We start from the raw sequence: 20074 nt of genomic DNA on the forward strand, positions 1-20074 counted from the left end.
TGTGAGGTCCTGGCACCAAGAGACAAAGGGTTCTAGTTCTACCCCACTGAACCTTCACAGCCACCCTTCCCTACCCAGGGAGCCAAAGCACAGCTAGCCTACATCACCCAGGTTAGGAAGAGGGGGAAAAAATGACCCAAGAGAAGGAACTCTGAGGACAAGTTCTTCAGCGAGCCCACATAGAAACCTGGAGGTAGGAGGAAGCAAGTCAGTGATGCATGAGGTGGGGACACTGAGAGCCTGAAAGAACTGCTACTTACTTTCATGGCTTTTCATGGCGTACACATCAACAGAGGGGTCAAATTCGCCAGGACCAAAGAACCGGGGAAAGCTGAGGAGGTTGCCAGGGCTGTCTGGAGGTGTACCATAGGAGCAGAGCAGACTGCTGCCCACCCCGTCATTCTCACACTCCTCCTCCTCTGCCCGCTCCTCCACGTCCATCTCCTCCTGCTCAGCCCGGTCTACATCATGGATGCCCACCAGCAGGCTGTAGTCCATGATCTTCAACTGGGCCAGGAACTATGAAGTCAAGACAGAACGACAGAAGGAAGAGGTTACATGGGATATCCCAGTGGCATCTAAAAAGGGGAAAAAAGCATTCCTTTCAACTCTACACAAGGTTATGAAATACAAGGTTAAGATAATGCAGTCTCTACCCAGTGAACTGAGCAGCAAGAGCTCAAGGCCAGTTCAGGTACAGTGATTCAGGCCTATAATCCCGACACTCAGAAGCCTGAGGCAGGAGGATTACGAGTTAGAGCCAAGTCTGGCATGGTGGTGCATGCCTTTAATCCCAGCACTCAGGAGGTAGAGGCAGGAGAATCACTGTGAGGTCCAGACCAGTTTGGGACTAGAGTTAGTTTCAGGTTAGAAGAGGCTAGAGTGAGAACCTACCTCAGGAAAAAAAAGGGGGAGGATGGAGAAATGACTTAGTTGTTAAGGCACTTGCCTGTAAACCCTAAAGACCTAGGTTTGATTCCCTAGAATTGAAACCAGATGCACAAGATGATGCATGCCTCTGGAGTTTGAATGCAGTGGTTGAGGCCCTGGCATGCCATTTCTCTCTCTCTAAAACAAAATGCATTTAAGCAGCTGGGCATTGTGGTGCACACCTTTAATCCTAGCACTCGGGAGGCAGAGAGGTAGGAGGATCACCATGAGTTCAAGGCCACCTGAAACTACATAGTGAATTCCAGGTCAGCCTGGACTAGAGCAAGACCCTGCCTTCAAAAACCAAAATAAATAAGTAAATAACTAAATAAATAAAATGCATTTAATAATGTTTGCTTCAGCAGCACATATACTAAAGTTGGAACAATAAACTGTGTTTAATATACCTAACCTCATCATAATTTAGTTGACCCTACCTTAAATATGCTCAAAACACTTACATTAGCCTACTGGATAAAACTATTTAATACAAAACATTTTTGAAAATCTTTTTTTAATTTTTTTCATTTATTTGAGAGAAAGAGCAGAGACAGAGAGAGAAAGAGAGAATGGGTACACCAGGACCTCCAGCTACTGCAGACGAATTCTAGACACATGAGCCACTTTGTGCTCCAGACTTTTGTCTTTTTGAGATAGAGTCTCTCTCTAGCCCAGGCTGACCTGGTCACTAGGCAATCTCAGGGTGGCCTCAAACTCATGGGGATCCTCTTACCTCTGCCTCCCAAGTGCTGGGATTAAAGACTTGAGCCACCATGCCTGGCTCTAAAATAATTTTTTTTTTTTTTTTGGCTTTCTTTTTTTCACGTAGGGTCTCATTCTGGTCCAGGCTGACCTAGAATTAACTATGTAGTCTCAGAGTACCCTTGAACTCATGGCAATCCTCCTACCTGTGCCTCCCAAGTGCTAGGATTAAAGGGATGCACCACCATGCCCAGCTCTTAAATAATTTTTTAATAAATTTTATTTATTTATTTGAGAGAGAGAGGCAAATAGGCAAAGAATAGGTGCACTAGGGCCCCCAGCCACTGCAAATAAATCCTAGATGCATGTGCCACTTTGTGTATCTGGCTTTACATGGGTACTAGGTAATCAAACTGAGGTCTTCAGGCTTTGCAGGCAAATGAGTTAACCATTAAGCCATCTCTCCAGTCCAAAACTTATTTCTTTTTAAACAGTGATCTTTTTAAAATTTATTTCATTTATTTGAGAGACAGAGAAAAGAGGTAGAGAGAAAGAGAAAGAGAAAGAGAGAATGGGCATGCCAGGGCCTTCAGCATGCATCACCTTGTGCATCTGGCTCATGTGGGTCCTAGGGAATCAAACCTGGGTCCTTTGGCTTTGCAGGCAGATGCCTTAACCACTAAGCCATCTCTCCAGTCCCACAACTTATTTTTTAAAAGGTGCTGAATCACTGATGTAATTTACAGGATGCTGTGCTGTGTCTAGAGTATCAGCGCTGATGCTCACGATCATGTGGCTGACTGGGAGCCTGGGCTCAGTGCTGCTGCTCAGTATCATGGGAAAGTACCTCTGGCATATCGGCAACCCGGACAAAGATTCCAAATACGGTTTCTACTGAGTGTGTGAAGGTAAAATGTGCCCCGCAGACAGATGTGTCAGAATGCTTGATTCCAAGTTGGTGGCACCATGTGGGATGTTGAGGAACCTTGCTAGAGGAAATGAGTCACAGGGCAACCTCGAGGTGCTATGCTCCAGCCCTGCTTTCTCTCTAGCTTTCCTACTTCCTTCCTGCTGAAGTAATGCCAGCTATCTGCTTCTGTCGTGCTTTGCCCAGCAATGTTTGGTATCCGTAGTGCAAAACGTCTTCCACAATCCATGTGTTTGAATGCTTGATCCCCAGCTGGTGGACGTGTGAGGCATTTGTGAAGGTGGAGCCTTGATGATGGAGATATGCACGGGGAGCGGGTGTTGAGAGGCAGGTGTTAACAGTCTAGCCCTGTGTGGTGCTATTTAGGTTTATTCCCCGCTGAAGTGATGCCAGCTGTCTGCCCCTGCCTTGTCTTCCTCTCCCCTGACAGAAACTTCCCCTCAAAACTGTAAGCCAGTTGGGCATCAGGCCTTTAGTCTCAGCACCTGGGAGCCAGAGATAGGAGGATCGCAGTGAGTTCAAGGTCACCCTGCCACTGCATAGTTAATCCCAGGCAAGCCTGGGCTAAAGCAAGAGCCTACCTAAAAAAAAAAAAAAAAGCCAAAATAAATAAACTCTTTTCCTTCCCTAAGTTGCTTCTGGTTGAATGCTTTGTCTAAGCAATGAGAAAGTAACTGTTGCAGAGTATAATCTACTTTTTCACAACTATAAAGTTGTGCCTTTAATCCTAGCACTCAAGAGGCAGAGGTAGGAGGATCGCCACAAGTTGGAGGCCACCCTGAGACTACATAGTGAATTCCAGGTTAGTCTGGTCTAGATTGAGACCCTACCTCAAAAAAAAATAATAAAATAAAGGAGGGCTGGAGAGATGACCCAACAGTTAAAGGCACTTGCTTGGAAAGCCTGGTGACCTGGTTTCAGTTTTCCAGCACCCATCTAAAGTCAGATGCACAAAGAGGTCCTGTTGTACCCATTCTTTCTCTCTTCTCTATCTTTTATTTAAATACATAAATAAGTGAATATTAAGCCAGGCATGGTGGTGCATGCCTTTAATCCCAGCACTCAGAAGGCAAATGGTAGGTGGATCACTGTGAGTTTGAAGCCACTCTGAGACTATATAGTGAATTCCAGGTCAGCCTGGACTAGAGTGAGACCCTACCTCAAAAAACTAACCAAAAGGGTTGGAGAAATGGCTTAGAGGTTAAGGCATTTGCCTGCAAAGCCAAGGGACCCAGGTTTGATTCCCCAGGACCCAGGTAAGCCAGATGCACAAGGAACACATCGTAAGGAGTTTGTTTGCAGTAACTAGAGGCCTTGGTGTGCCCATTCTCTCCCTGTCTCTTCTATCTCTTATCTCTCTCTGCTTGCAAAATAAATAAAAAACAAAAAATAAAAACAAGTAAACAAGGGCTGGAGAGATGGCTTAGCAGTTGGGCACTTGCCTGTGAAGCCTAAAGACCCTGGTTCAAGACTAGGTTTTCCAGGATCCACATTAGCCAAATACACAAGGGGGTGCACACATCTGCAATTCCTTTGCAGTAGCTGGAGGCCTTGGCATGCCCATTCTCTCTCTCCCCCTCTTTTTCTCTCTGTCACTCTCAAATAAATAAAAATAATGAACAAAAAATTTAAAAAAAATAAGTAAACAGCCAGGTATAGTGCTGTACACCTTTAATCCCAGCACTTGGGAGGCAGAAGTAGGAGGATTGCCATGGGTTCGAGGCCACCCAAGAGTACATAGAAAATTTCAGGTCAGGGCTGGAGAGATGGCTTAGCAGTTAAGCGCTTGCCTGTGAAGCCTAAGGACCCCGGTTCGAGGCTCGGTTCCCCAGGTCCCACGTTAGCCAGATGCACAAAGGGGCGCACGCATCTGGAGTTCATTTGCAGAGGCTGGAAGCCCTGGTGTGCCCATTCTCTCTCTCTCCCTCTATCTGTTTTTCTCTCTGTGTCTGTCACTCTCAAATAAAAAAAAAAGAAAAAAAAAAAAAAGAAAATTTCAGGTCAGCCTGGGCTAGAGTGATATCCTACCTTGAAAATCCAAAACAATAAAAAACCAAAAAATAAAGAAAATTTAGGAACTGGAGAGATGATTTAGCAGTTAAGGTACTTGCTTGTGAAGCATAAAGACTCATGTTTGATTCCCCCAATCCCACATAAGCCAGATACACAAGGTGATAGATGTGCAAGGTCGCACATGGCACAAGGTGGCACATGTGTCTGGAGTTCAATTACAATGGCTGGAGGCCTTTGCACACCAATTCTCTCTCGCTCGTTCGCTCTCTCTCATTAAACAAACAAACAAACAAAAAAGTGGGCTGGAGAGATGGCTTGGCGGTTAAGCGCTTGCATAAAGACAGTGGGTGAGTTATTAGTGTCCTCTCTGGAGAAGCTTCTTTACTGAAAGTCCCACTATAAACAGAAAGTTGCTGGAGAACTAGAAAAAAACTAGCTGGTTTTTTTTTTTTTTTTTTTTTTTTTTTTGGCTTTTCAAGGTAAGGTCTTGCCTTAGCCCAAGCTGACCTGGAATTAGTCTCAGGCTGGCCTAGAACTCACAGTGATCCTCCTACCTCAGCCTCCCTAGTGCAAGGATTAAAGGTGTGCACCACCATGCCTGTAGCCCATACTGGTCTCAAACTCACCATGGAGTTGAGGATTGCCTTGAACTTCTGACACTCTTGCCTCAGCCTCTGGAGTGCTGGGATTTATAGCATGTGCCGCCACACCTGGTCTTTACATGGTACAGGGAATGGAACCCAGGGTTCTGTGCATGCTGGCATGCATGCTACCAATGGAACTACATCCTCCACCTGGTTGGCTCTGAATAGCTATTTTCCTGCCCCCCCCAGTGCTGGATGCCTCTACTGCTATGAGGACACTACCATGTGTGAGAATGGATCAATAGGAAAAAAAAAAAAAAAAAAAAACATTCCAAACTGGGTTATAAATGTTCTACCAGCACAATGGTATACCTTAACAGAATGTGCATTTGCACAAGCTTTAGGTGACTATTCATACCACTACCCTTTTTTTTTTTTTCCCTGTGCTCTGGAAAAGGAGCAACTCCACCTTACTGAAGGTTAACGAGGACCCATGCTCTGGGTACATGATGAACACGTGAGTTAGTAAGTACCTCAACATCCCGCTTCAGCTTCTCCAAGAAGTTCTTTTTACTCTCCTCTCCCACGTGAAGCTTCTGTCCCTCATTGAGGAAGTCATTGTCTTTAAATGTTGGTAAGTCCTTAGCCTGGGAGAGCAAGAGCAGTGTTAGACAGGCTGACTCACCTGGGGAGAATGACCTATGCTGCTGGAAGCAGTGCACAGAAAGGGGAAGGGCCTTACAAAGTACTCAGCAGACAGCACAGGATCCCACAGACCCAGGTGTGGGACAAGCAGGGACAACACACATGTAGCATCAGTGGACAATAAGCCTGAGCAAAGAATCTCCTCTTGTCGAGCCTGGACTACGTCCGGACTTGGGCAGCACGGGTTAATTCAGGCGGGACTATGACTTGTAAGCTATCTCCATCCAACCAAGATCAAGGAAAGTCTACATAAATAAATAAAGGCTGGAGACCCAGCCTGTGCCAAGGATAAACAGGTGCTTAATGACACAGACCACTTCATGGTGACACACTGTGTGTAGGGAGCTGGGCTAAGGATTACAGAGGGGAAGTGATAGGATGTTCAACACACAGCGCTTGTGATTCCAAATGACCCTTGTACACTTGCTTAGTGCCAGCATACCTTCTCCTTGTCACTCGCTTCTCTGGCGACAGTAGAACCCTGGAAAGATAAAAACCATCAGAAGAAGTTCAGCTAAGGCAAATGCCTTTGAGTAAGCAAACATGCACTAGGCCTTGGGGACAGGTGGCAAGTGAATGGTAGGAGGCCGGCTAGTATTCTAGAGAGGCCAGGAGGCAGCAACTGGCTCACTTGCTTTAGCCTGGTCACTCACAAACGTCTAACTATGGAGTAAATACATGGCAACTGCTCAGCAGGCCAGACAACACTGGAGAACTTTCCTTCTAGCAGTGACCACTTCATTCACTCATTGCAACGGTGCTAAGTGATGCAGGATGGAGACACTGTGAGAGCACGGAATGAATCCAGGCTGAGCCTGAAGTGGGGAGGGATGGTGACCAGGCTTACTTCCAGAAGTGAAGTAGGAAGTGTTTAGGTGGGGGAAGTGGGAGGTGTCAAGAGCACAGAGCTGCTGAGAGGGATCCTATTCAAACAGCATACATGAAATCCTGCCTGGGGCAGGCACGCAGGCAGTAGTGACGCAAAGGAAATGAGCGGGGCTGTAGCAGAGGGAAGGAACAGAAATATGAGGTGACAAAAGTCAGGAAACCTGGCTCACAAACAACAGAGCACTCTGGTTCATAGCCACAAGTATGTTCTTCTTGTGTCTACCCCTTCACAGGGCCTGCATAAGAGCCAATGTGGCTGAGCGTGGGGGCGCACGCCTTTAATCCCAGCACTCAGGAGGCAGAGGTAGGAGGAATGCCGAGTTCAAGGTCACCCTGAGACTACATAGTGAATTCCAGGTCAGCCTGGGCCAGAGTGAGACCCTTCCTCGAAAAACCAAATTAAAAAAAAAAAAAAAAAAAAAAGCCAATCCGTGTGCATTGGCACAGCCTGTCCCCATCCTGCTGTCCCGGGTATACACTGCACAGACAGCCGCTGAAGAGTATCAACTGTTACATCTATGTGGGTGGTATGCTCAGGGCTTAAATAACTTCTTAGTATTGTCACCTAGACTTCAAACAACCTTTGGCACTCAAGAAATAAACATATTAGGCTGGAGAGATGGCTCAGCAGTTAAAGGCACTGCTTGCAAAGCCTCTCAGCCCAGGTCTGATTCCCCAACGTGCACATAAAGCTAGATACACAAAAGTGTCACATGTGCCTGGAGTTCATTTACAGTAGCAGAAGACCCTGGTGTTCTTGTTCTCTCTGTGTCTCTCTCTCTCTTGCTCTCTTTTTCCTCTCTGCTTGCAAATAAATAAATAAATATTTTTTAAAAAATAATGCTGGGTGTGGGAGTACATACCTTTAATCCCAGCACTCAGGAGACAGAGGTAGGAGAATCGCTGTGAGTTCAAGGCCAGCCTGGGACTAGAGAGTAAGTTCCAGGTCATCCTGGGCTAGAGTGGGACCCTACCTCAAAACAACAAACAAACAAAAGGACAGGCGTGGTGGCACATGCCTTTAATCCCAGCACTGGGGAGGCAAAGGTAGGAGGATTCGCATGAGTTCAAGACCACCCTAAGACTACATAGTTAATTCCAGGTCAACCTGGGCCAGAGTGAGACCCTACCTCAAAAAAAAAAAAAATTATATATATCAACACTCCAGTGCTCCAATTCTCCTCATTACACAAAGCTGAAGTAGTAGCCCCTCCCAACCGCTGAGGGCAGCTACCCCACCAGAAAACAGGACCCTTTACCTTGAGGTCATATTTGCGGTGTACAGTAAGTCGATGGCTGAACACATTCCTGGTGACCACCATGTAGGTTTCCACACCATCTACAGTCAGGCGGTACATGCCCAGGAACTGCGGCAAAAGGGTGTTGCCATGACACTCCACTATGAACTAGAATAGAGACCAGGAAGAGAGGGAAGGCTAAGGAGCATGGAGTACTCAAGGTGGACGGGACTCTCAGGCTTCCTGGGACTCCACCTCCAGACTAAGGATTTGCAAAATGGGTTCTGGAAAGTAAGAGGAGTTCCTCAGACTTTCAAAAGGTAATAACCACCCCCACCCCAGCTAGCACAGAAAATGAGAATTGATCTGAGGAGGCAATGTACAGCTTCTCTGAGAGTCCACGTGAGCTTCTGTCCCCAACAAGACAATCACTCCAACAAAAGACAGTCAAAGGGTAGGAAAGAGCTGCAGAAGTAGGGATCTCTAGCTATCCCATGCCGCAGGGGTTCCCCAAAGTCCTTTTACTTCTTGATGCTTAGTTAGCAGCTATGACAGTGAACCGTGATTGTCAACAGGACTAGGTGGATAGTCACCTAGGAGATTAGTAAAGCACACCTCTGGGTGTAAGCTGATCAGATCACAAGGGCTCTGACCTAATGAATGGTTGGATCCATTGATGGATTATGGGGAGGTGTTGAACAATGGGAGTGACGGGGGCCATATCTTGCCCTGGATCCTTCCTATCTGTCCTTTCTCTGCTTCCTGTCCACTATGAAGTGAATAGCTCGCTGCCACATGGCTCCCAGAGCCATAATGTTCAGCCCAAGTGCAAGGACCAAGTAATTATGTATTGAACTCCCTGAAAACACAACCTAAAATTAATCTTTCATCTTTTAAATTGTTTCTATAAGTTTGTGTCCCCCCCCCCATCCCAGGGTAGGGTCTCACTATAGCACAGGCTGACCTGGAACGCACTCTGTACACCCAGGCTAGCCTCAAACTCACAACAACCCTCCTACCTCTGCCTCCCAAGTGCTGGGATTAAAGGTATGTACTACCATGACCAGCTTCTGTCAGGTTTTTGTCACAGCAATAAGGTTAAAGGTGCATGCTTGCAAAACCTGACAGTCCGGGTTCAATTCTCCAGTCCCCATGTAAAGCCAGATGCACAAAGTGGTGCATGCACTTGCAGTTCATCTGCCAAGACAAGAGGCCATGGCATGTGCACGCCCCCCCCCCCCGCCTTTTGCTGTCTTTCTGCTTGCAAATGAATAAATATTTTTTAATTTTTTAATTTTTATTTATTTATTTGAGAGCAAGAGGCAGAGAGAAGGAGGCCAAGAGAGAGGGAGAAAGAGAATGGGCGTGCCAGGGCATCCAGCCACTGCAAATGAACTCCTGATGTGTGCGCCCCCTTGTGTATCTGGGTCGTGGGGAATCGAGCCTCGAACTGGGGTCCTTAGGCTTCACAGGCAAGCGTTTAACTGCTAAGCCATCTCTCCAGCCCAAAATATTTTTTAAAAAAGAAAAAGAGAGAGCAGGGGATGATGATACATGCCTTTAATTCCAGCACTCGGGAGGCAGAGGAAGGAGGATCACTGTGAGTTCAAGGCCACCCTGAGATTACATAGTAAATTCCAGGTAAGCTTGGGTTACAGTTAGACCCTACCTCAAAAATAAATAAATAAATAAAAAGAAATAAGAAATAAAAAGAATTATCTATCATTACCAGAAAGGACCCAGCTCCCCCAGCCCCAGCCCCCAGAAGCTGTACAGGAGCTCTTTTCCCTCTTCAACAACCCATCCTCCACAGCCCAGGCTTGGGACTCACCATACCTGGTGGTATTTCTTTAGGATGTTGTGCATCTCAGCTACATCTTCACTTGACACAGTCTTGATGACAAAACGCCGGTCGTAGGTGGTGAGGAAACGTGTGCCACACCGGCCTTGGCTATCACTGTTGATGGGGGCACTGCGTGTCACGGAGTTCTAAAGGGATCAAGACAAAAGTTGGTTTTAGGGGCCGAGAGAACACAACATTTTTCTGGTTTACAGTGCTAGATGGAACCCAGGGTCTTGTGCTGAGCTAGTCCCCAGCCTAGAATCCTGACTATGATCAATCTGGGTTGAACTACTCACAGTCTGACAAACACTAAGACTGAGGACTCCAGAGGAGACCTCACCCACCTCTTTTCTCTTAGGGTGTTGACATCTTCTCCAAAGTCTTTCTCCAGAGTGGTAAGAGTTGTTTCCTAACAACTGCTCCTGATCCCAAAAGGGTAAAAAACCAACTCTTTCATTTTGCTTCTAGAGAACTACCCTACAAGTGCCTTAGTGTGAGGAGTCCAGGTTCTAGTCTGATGCCTCCACACATGATATGACCTTGGATGAGCCATTTAACTTCTCTACCCTCAGTTTCTCCACTTGAAATTCCTTACTTGGAGGCACACCAAGTGGACTGTCTGTCTCTTTAAATAAAAAGACCAAGGACTGGAGGGATGGCTTAGCGGTTAATGTATTTGCCTGTAAAGCCAAAGGACCCAGGTTTGATTCCCCAGGACCCACGTTAGCCAGATGCACAAGGGGGGCGCAAGCGTCTGGAATTGGTTTACAGTGGCTGGAAGCCCTGGTGCACCCATTCTCTTTCTCTCCTTCTTTTTCTGATAAATAAATATTTCAAAAATGTTAAAAAAAAAAATAAAAAGACCAAGCTTTTTTTTTCTTTCTGATTTTTTGTTTTTGTTTTTAAGGTAGGGTCTCGCTTTAGCCTAGGCTGACCTAGAATTCACTCTGTAGTCTCAGGCTAGCCTCGAACTCACCGTGATCCTCCTACCTCTGCCTCCAGAGAGCTGGGATTAAAGGTGTATGTCACCACAGCTGGCTAAGACCAAGCTTTTTGCCAGATGCCAAGTACAAGAAGGCAATGGACACAGATGCCTCTTTTCCCTATATTGAGCCTGATGCTGGAAACCCTAGGCAAGGTGGGAAGTTGATCTCTCTCTACCTCTCATGTTGATCTTGCTCTTCTGTACAGGCTGGGAGGCAGTGCTGAGAGCCTTTCTGCCTCTGTCCCTGCTCTTTCTCAAAGCCTCCTCCTATTCCAGTCAGAAAGGGAAGCCCAAGAAGGGGAGGGGAGAGGAAGTGGACTGTCTGTGGGTTCACAGAGCAGGCCTTTGGGAGATAAGGGCAAGGGGAGATCCCAGCTGCCCAGGCGCCCAAGAACACAACACCTATTGAAGTCTGCTCACCAAAATGCCCTTCTAGCCCTTTCCCAGTCTTATTGAAGATTCTACATGGTCATCTAATACCACCACACAAAACCCTGGGGGTGGTAGGGGTGGTGTACACATCTTTAATCCCAGTACTTGGGAGGCAGAGGTAGGAGGAGAACTGTGAATTCTAGGCCACAGCGACACTACAAGGTGAATTCCAGGTCAGCCTGGGCTAGAGCAAGACCCTACCTCAAAAAAATAAAAATAAGGGACCAAAAAAAAAAAAAAAAAAGCCTGTTGGGGTATGTAGCAGACAGATTCAGGTTCGCTGAGATGAACTTCCAGACCAGGCACAGTTATGGAGGAAGGGATATTTATTGAAGCCTACAGATCCAGGGGAAGTTCCATAAATGTCAGAAGAAGCTGGCCTGCCTTCACAGGCCCAAGCAGAGAGAGAGAAGTACAAGCCTAAAGGTCAAAAGCCACAGCACACTTCGGGAGCTCCAGCTAGGCACACTTTGCATTATCTTTAGATTGAAATCTGAAACCCACCACCACACCTTCAGATCCACCCAGTGACACTGCCTCCAGCCAGGTGGCTGTAGATGCAAACTATAAACAATAAAGAACTGAATATATTGGGGGCCATCTATTCAAACTGCTACAGGGTACTAGCAGCACCTTCATAGGTCAACAGTCTTAAGGGGCAAGCAGCTCTGGACATTCCCTGACAAAGGTGCTGCACGCACAGCCCTCAAAAACAGAGTATTAGCGGGGCCGTGGTAGCACAAGCATTTTATCTTAGCATTTGGGATGCAGAGGTAGGAGGATCGCCGTGAGTTCGAGGCCACCATACCTCAAAGTAAATAAATAAAAGGGTCTCCAATCCAGAAATACTGAGTAGACTGTGTGTACCCCTCTCTCCCTGCCTGGCCCTAAACCACATAAGCCATGCAGGTGGCAAATCAGGTATATTTCTCTGTCATGCCTCATGCCCTACAGCATCACTGGACTCTAAATCACTGGTAGCTCAGGAATAAGATTCCTCCCTGCACATTAGCCCTGTTGCCCTCATTGCAGCCTTGGGTCCAGTCATGCGTCCACATGGTTATTAGAGGCACAATGCAGACAGAGAGAGGATGTGGTGAGACACTTGAGGGGCAGGAGGTTCAGAACCACCATGGAGGTAAGATGTACAAGCAACCTGGGCTAGCGAAAAATGCAACAAATTTCCAGACGACTTCAGACTACATTCAGTTCAGGGTTTAGTTCAGGGTTTGCTCAGAGCAGAAGGGTTGGAGGGATGTCAGTACTTTTCAGTCATACACAATCCTGGGTGCTCAAGCTCCTGTCAGCAACTCTTCTCTAGTTCCCTCATCCTTCTCACAGGGACACATTTCTGCAAACAGGTTTCCAGCCAGGATGGGGGAGAGGAGGAGGGAAGGGAGACTTGTCCAAGGCCCACACTACCCCTCCTGTGACCTCTGAAGGTTTGGGGCGGGGTCAGGAAGTACAGTGTTTTACAGGATTAGACCTGGCTGTGCTGTCCCCACAGATGGCTGAAGTCAGCTGTACTTCTACGACTGTCAAGGGAAAATGGAAACTCTCCCACCTTTACCACCAGATTGTCTGCCAGGAAAGAAGGTCCACGGAGAAGTGCAAGAAGACAAGGCACAGAAGCCATAGGCTCTGAGGCAGTCTCTTTTCTTTTTGGCATGTGTATGTGTGCATGTGTGTGTGAGCATGTGCATGTGTGCACATGCATGTTCATGTATGTGAACATGCAGGTTCATGAGTATGTGAGCACATGTGTATGGGCAAGGAGGCCAGAGATGGAGGTCAGGTGTCTTCCCCTATCACTTCTCTGCTTTCCTTTCTTGACAGATCTCTCACTGGACCCAGAGCTCACCAACCCAGCTAACCAGCAAACCCAAGGGGTCCCCTGTTTCTGCCTCCCCCATGCTGAGATTACAGGCACACATTGCCATGCCCAGCAGTGTTTTTTGTTTTGTTTTGTTTTGTTTTGTTTCCGAGGTAGGGTCTCACTCTAGCTGAGACTGACCTGGAACTCACCCTGTAGTACCAGACTGGCCTCAAATTCACTAATGGTGATCCTCTTACCTCTGCCTCCCTAATACTGAGATTAAAGGCTTGCTCCACCACACCCAGCTCCAGCAGCATTTTTGTTTGTTTTGTTTTTGTTTGTTTTCCAAGGTAGGGTTTCACTCTAGTCCAGGCTGACTTGGAATTCACTATGTAGTCTCAGGGTGGCCTCAAAGTCACAGCATTCTTCCTACCTCGCCTCCCGAGTGCTGGGATTAAAGGCGTGTTCCGCCATGCCTGGCTTTCCACTGGCATTTTTAAAAATATATTTTATTTATTATTTATTTATTTGAGAGAAAAGAGAGGCAGACAGGGAGAGGAAGAATGGGTGTGCCAGGGCCTTCAGCCACTGCAAACGAACTCCAGACGCATGCACCATCTTGTGCATCTGGCTAACATGGGCCCTGGGAACTGAACCAAGGTCCTTCAGCTTTGCAGGCAAATGCCTTAACTGCTAAACCATCTCTTCAGCCCACTACTGGTATTTTGAATATGGGTGCTGGAATGTGTACTCAGGTCTTCATGTTTGTATGGCAAGTACTTGACCCACTAAGCCATCCTCCCAGCTCCCTGGGTCAGACCAATGCCCTGATAATGGGACTGATTCTTCCTGACAGGCGAGTAGCTTCTATGCCAGTATCACTCCTGAAGAGTGGAGTTAACTTTGCCATGCCTACCCTCCCTCCCACCACCAGGAAAGGGGACATTTTAAGAGGTAACACTCATACCTGGCAGTAGGTTATACTACCCTCGAAGTCTTCCTTTTCTAATCTGTCTTATTTGCTTTAAGAGGCCTCATCTCTCGCTGGCAACAATTCTCTCTCTCTTAAGGCAAACTACGAAGGAGAGTTCTTTAGCCTAGACTGGGAATGTCAGACTGAAATGAAGCAGCTCCCACAGCACCCTCTCTCTCCCACTGCACAGTTCCTCCCTGGGGCAGGAGCCTGGGAGGCATTCCCTAAGAGCCCAATAGACCTGGGGGAACAGCTGGTGCTGGAGAAAGCTGGAGCAGGGTGACATGGCAGCAAAAGGACAGCTGACCTTTCCCCTCTACTTGACCTGTGACTTCTTGATCCCTATCCCCAGCTCTACCCCCACCCCTGACCCATCAGATGTGTCAAGAAAGCCCATACCTGATAATCCTGATCATCAATCCCGAACCTTTCCCGCAGGTTTCGGAACACCATGGGGCAGTACTCCTTGAACTTGAAGCGGCTAGGGAGGTTCTCCCTAGGGGAAAGCAGACAAGGCTTTTCAAACTGCTCCTTACTCAGCTTAATGATGACACAAGAATTCTCCAAGGTATGGTCCAAAATCACCCAGATCTGAAGAATCTGCCATGTTTAAAATGTAAGTTTGAGGGCTGGAGAGATGGCTTAGTGGCTAAGAGCTTGCTGGCAAAGCCAAAGGAACCAGGTTCGATTCCCCAGTACCCATGTAAAGCCAGATGCACAAGGTGGCACACACCTTGGAATTCATTTGAAGTCCCATTTCTCTCTCTATCTGCCTCTTTCTCTCCCTCTCAAATAAATAAACAAAATTTTTAAAAAAATGTAAGTTTGAAGTCCCAGGAATTCCAGAGTTAAGTCTGGAAATCTGCATTTGAAAAACTATTTATGGGCTGGACAGATGGCTTAGTGGTTAAGGCATTTTGCCTGCAAAGCTAAAAGACCCCAGTTTGATTCTCCAGGACCCATGTAAACCAGATGTACAAGGAGGCACATGCATCTGGAGTTTGTTTTCTGTGGCTGGAGGCACTGGCTTGCCCATTCTCATTCTCCCTCTCTCCTTCTCCCTTTCTCAAATAAACAAATATATAAATAAAATGTATGTACATATTTAAAAAAAAAACAAAACTATGCTGAGCATGGTGGCACACATCTTTTCCCAGTACTTGGGAGACAGAGGTAGGAGAATTGCCATGAGTTTGAGGTTACCCTGAGACTACATAGTGAATTCCAGGTTAGCCTGGGCTAGAGTGAGACCCTATCTCAAAAAAAATAAAACTAAGTATGGGCTGGAGAGATGGCTCAGCAGTTAAGATACCTTCCTGAAAAGCCTACCAATCCAGGTTTGATTTCTCAGTACACATATAAAGCCAGATGCACAGTGATCCCCATACATCTGGAGTTTACTGGTAGCCCTAGTGCACCCATTCTCTCTCCTCTTTCTCTGCTTATAAATAAATAAATAAGTAAAATATTTTATTTAGGGCTGGAGAGATGGCTTAGCAGTTAAGGTGTTTGCCAGTAAAGCCCAAGGACCCAGGTTTGATTCCCTAGTACCTATGTAAGCCAGATTTACAAGGTGGCACATGCACATGGAGTTCATTTGCAGTGCCTAGAGGCCCTGGCACATCCATTCTCTCCCTCTATCTGCCTCTTCCTTTCTCTCTCTCTTCCTCTTAAATAAATAAATAAAATATTTTAAAACATTTATTTCAGAGGGAGAAAGTGGCTGAGACAGAGAGAGAAAAAAAGAGAGAATGGGTGCACCAGAGCCTCTAGCCACTGCAAACAAACACCAGACACATGTGCCTCCTTGTACATCTGGCTTTATGTGAGTACTGGGGAATCAAACCTGAGTCCGTTGGCTTTGCAGGCAAGTGCCTTAATGACGAAGCCATCTCTCCAGCTCAGTGACCAATTTTTTGGGTTTCTGAGGTAGGGTCTTGCTCTAGTCCAGAGTCCAGGCTGACCTAGAATTCACTATGTAGTCTTAGGGTGGACTCAAACTCACAGTGATCCCCCTACCTCTGCCTCCCGAGTGCTGGGATTACAGGTGTGCACCACCATGCCTGGCAATATTTAAAATAATAAAATAAAATAAAACACAAGAGCTGGGAGTGGTGGCGCTTTAATCCTAGCACTCGGGAGGCAGAGGTAGGAGAACTGCCGTGAGTTCAAGGCCACCCTGAGACTACACAGTGAATTCCAGGTCAGCCTGGGCTAGAGTGAGACCCTACCTACAAAACCAAAAACAAAACAACAAAAAAATTATTTGGGTGAGCATGGTGGTTAGTGCATGCCTTTAATCCCCAGCACTCAAGGCAGAGGTAAGAGGATCACTGTAAGTTCAAAGCCAGTCTTAAACTACCTACATAGTGAATTCAAGGTCAGCCTGGGCTAGAGTGAGACCCTACCTGGGGGTGGGGGGAATGGGTGGGGCAAGGCTGGAGATAGCTCAGCAGTTAAGATGCTTGCTTGCAAATCCTAATTACCTGGGTTCAATTCCCCTACAGTACCCACATAAAGCCAGATGCACAAAGCAGCACATGCATCTGGAGTTTGTTTGCAGTGAGTATTGGCCCTGGTGTGTCCATAACATATTCTCACTCCCTCTCTCTCAGTTTGCAAATAAGTAAAATATTTTATTTATTTATTTGGGAGAGAGAGAAAGAGGGAGACAGAATGGGGACACCAGGGCACCATAGCCACTACAAACAAATTCCAAATGTGTGCGCCACCATGTGTATCTGGCTTATGTGGGTCCTGGGAATTGTACCTGGGTTCTTAGGCTTCGCTGGCAAGTTCCTTAACTGCTAAGCCATCTCTTCAGTCCCAATTTTAAAAATTGGGGGGGAGGGCTGGAGAGATGGCTTAGCGGTTAAGCACTTGCCGATGAAGCCTAAGGACTCTGGTTCAAGGTTCGACTCCCCAAGACCCACGTTAGCCAGATGCACAAGGGGGTGCATGCGTCTGGAGTTTGTTTGCAGTGGCTGGGGCCCTGGCGTGCCCATTCTCTCTCTCTCTGAGCGTTTCTCTCTGTGTCTGTCACTCTCAAATAGATAAATAAAAAGTGAACAAAAGGGCTGGAGAAATGGCTTAGCAGTTAAGGCATTTGCCTGTGAAGCTAAAGGACCCAGGTTCAATTCCCCAGGACCCATGTAAGCCAAATGTACAAGGGGTACATACATCTGGAGTTTGTTTGCAGTGGCTAGAGGTCCTGGCATGTCCATTCTCTGTCTCTCTTGGAACTCTCTCTCTCTGCTTGTAAATAAATGAATAAAATTTTTTAAAAAAATAAATAATTAAAAAAATTTTTTAAATTAAAAAAACAGATGAGTCATGTTGGGTGGTGCCCTTATGTACCTCACTCAGCCTGTGCTTCGCACACAGGTGGGAGTGCAAAAGGACTGGCTGCATCCCAGGCCTGGAACGTGACTGGCAGCTTCCAACCTAAGATCAAGATAGGCCCCTTCTGCAGCCTCACACTAGATACCTTAGCTTCTAGCAGCTCACTTCTCCACAGCTAGTCCTGGATGAATCACCTGGCCATATGCCCCAAAGGGACACTTGGAGGCGGGCTGATACAGGAGTGAGACGACAGACAAGGTAGGGGAAAGCATACAGTGAATGTGTTTTCCAGGCCAGTTTGTTTAGCTCTGTGAGCAAGGTGCTGCTGACACTGTCAGGGTCCGGACTGGCTCCCATGCATGCAGCTTCAGCAGTGTAAAGGAAGGAAGGGGCTATCCACAACACTTAAGCCCACCCAGGATGCCACTTACTTATTGAAGAGATGATTGTCCACCTTGATCTTGCTGTAGGCTTTGAAATCATCTGGCATTAGCATCACAGGGACAGGGACATTGCTCAGCTCATTGATCTGTAAAACAAGGGGGAAATGAGGTTGTCACTCAGGAGGCCACCTGCCTCAGAGATACAATCCTCCACAACGTAGACATCCCCCGCCACCCCGCCATGCTTTATTTCTACTTTTCTACATATAATTTATTTGTGTGAGAGACAGAAAGACACAGATAGAAAGAATGGGTATACCCAGGCCTCTAGCCACTGCAAACGAACTCCACATGCATGTGCATCTAGCTTACATGGGTACTGGGGAATCAAACCTGGGTCCTTAGGCTTTGCAGGCAAGCACCTTAACTGCTAAGCCATCTTTCCAGCCCGTTTTTCTACTTTTCTTCAGAGTAAGTTCTCAGACTCATCTTCACCTGCTCCAATTCTCCTTTTCCAGATAAGGTGTGGCTTACCTCTTCCATGAAGCTTACCATGATCCTTATAGGTTCCCACATATTGTAGTCAATGCTTATAAACCTCACGGGTCTGCTAGAATTTCAGCTAGACAACACCTCCTTACTGATCTTTGTTTCTTTTCTCTTTTCTCACAACCAACCTTCACTCTTCCCTCCTGCTCCTGTTGAGCAAACCCAAGACCTTGTACATACTCATTCACACTACCGATCTTTCTAAGCAAAGACCTTGGGGGTAAGGAGAGGGCTCCACAAAGTCTTGGCACCTGGACTTACCCATGAGTTACTCAATAAATTATTTGCCAACTGTAATAATAAATTAATCAACAGATGAATGTCCTCCAACCTAGGTGCATATTAATTGAAGTCTTTGAATGTCTTCATACAAATTGAGGGTCACTCAAGAAATTAGCTCCCAGCATGAAAAATGCTTGGTGGATCTGTTTGGGGGTAACTCCAAAGGAAAGGTTTAAATGTAAAGTGGATGGAAAGGTATCATCTGGCCAGATTCCTGATGAAAGCAGGACCAGTTTCCCATGCCATGACCTGCTTACACTGAACTGGGGAGATGTGTTGCTCCTGCGGCAAACAAACCTTCCAGGCTCTTTCATCCCCCCACCCTCGAGGAGCTGGCTCCCCATTGGTGCACAGCTGAGAGCAGATCCTGCCTCCCCCATCCTGCTCAACCAATTAGTGGTCTAATTAGCCACAGATGTAGGAGCCCATCACAGCAGAGTATTTGACATTTGACCCTCAACCCAGATGCCACTAATGCATTCAGGATTTACACAGGAAACCTTAGTCCAGACTTAATGGACTGGGGGGGGGGGGGGCGGGCACAGCCTTGTGTCTCCCAGATACTTTCTTTGTAAATCCTATTATCTCCATGAGGCCTCATGTGGCAGGAAAGGAATAACCTACAGTCATTAGGACTCCAGTAGGAGAACAAATGGGGGAAATGGCATTTAATTTGCTGCCCTTTTATGTTCCAAACCTTTTTTTTTTTTTTTAAATTTAGAAATGTCAGAAGATGGAGTAAGTTTCAAGTTAATGCAGTAACTGGGTCAGTGAAGCAACCATACCTTCCCAGAATTGGTGAAAAAGTCAATGATGTGGCTGGAGATAGGACTCAGCGGTTAAGGCACTTGCCTGAAAAGCATAACAACCAAGGTTCGATTCCCCAGTACCTGCAGAAAGCCAGATGCACAAAATAGCACATATATCTGGAGCTCATTTGCAGTAGCTGAAGGCCTGGAGCGCTCATTCTCTCTGTCTCTCTTCTATAGCTCTCTGCTTGCAAATAAGTAATTTTCTTTTGTGCTGAAGAGATGGCTTAGCAGTTAAGCGCTTGCTTATGAAGCCTAAGGACCCCGGTTCGAGGCTTGATTCCCCAGGACCACGTTAGCCAGATGTACAAGGGGGCGAATGCATCTGGAGTTCATTTCCAGTGCCTGGAGGCCCTGGCGTGACCATTCTTTTGTCTCTCTCTATCTGCCTCTTTCTCTCTCTGTCTGTTGCTCTCAAATAAATAAATAAAAATAAAAAATAATTTTATTTTATAAAGAAAGCTAACAAAAAACAAAAACAAACAATAACAACAAAATAGCTGGGTGTGGTGGCACATGCCTTTAATCCCAGCCCTTGGTAGACAGAGGTAGGAGGATCGCCATGAGTTCGAGGCCACCATGAGAGTACATAGTGAATTCCAGGTTGGCATGGGCTAGAGTGAGACTCTACCTTGGAAAAAAGAAAAAGCTAATGATGGTTAACCGAGAAAG

At 46.5% G+C, this 20074-nt stretch overlaps 1 protein-coding gene across 1 annotated transcript in view; it reads right to left on the reverse strand.

The window, feature by feature from the left end:
- The window catches only part of Pip4k2b (phosphatidylinositol-5-phosphate 4-kinase type 2 beta), a 40419-nt gene that overhangs the window by 5734 nt on the left and 14611 nt on the right, over nt 1-20074 (reverse strand). Inside the window, exons 2-8 of the mRNA XM_004655491.3 lie at nt 17811-17908; nt 14437-14533; nt 9825-9977; nt 8010-8156; nt 6305-6343; nt 5691-5804; nt 261-519 (exon numbers count right to left, since the gene is read on the reverse strand). Of these exons, the coding sequence (XP_004655548.1) occupies nt 261-519; nt 5691-5804; nt 6305-6343; nt 8010-8156; nt 9825-9977; nt 14437-14533; nt 17811-17908 (907 nt within the window). The remainder of the gene's footprint in view (nt 1-260; nt 520-5690; nt 5805-6304; nt 6344-8009; nt 8157-9824; nt 9978-14436; nt 14534-17810; nt 17909-20074) is intronic.

The sequence above is a fragment of the Jaculus jaculus genome, chromosome 9, assembly GCF_020740685.1.
Source record: "Jaculus jaculus isolate mJacJac1 chromosome 9, mJacJac1.mat.Y.cur, whole genome shotgun sequence".
Taxonomy (NCBI): domain Eukaryota; kingdom Metazoa; phylum Chordata; class Mammalia; order Rodentia; family Dipodidae; genus Jaculus; species Jaculus jaculus.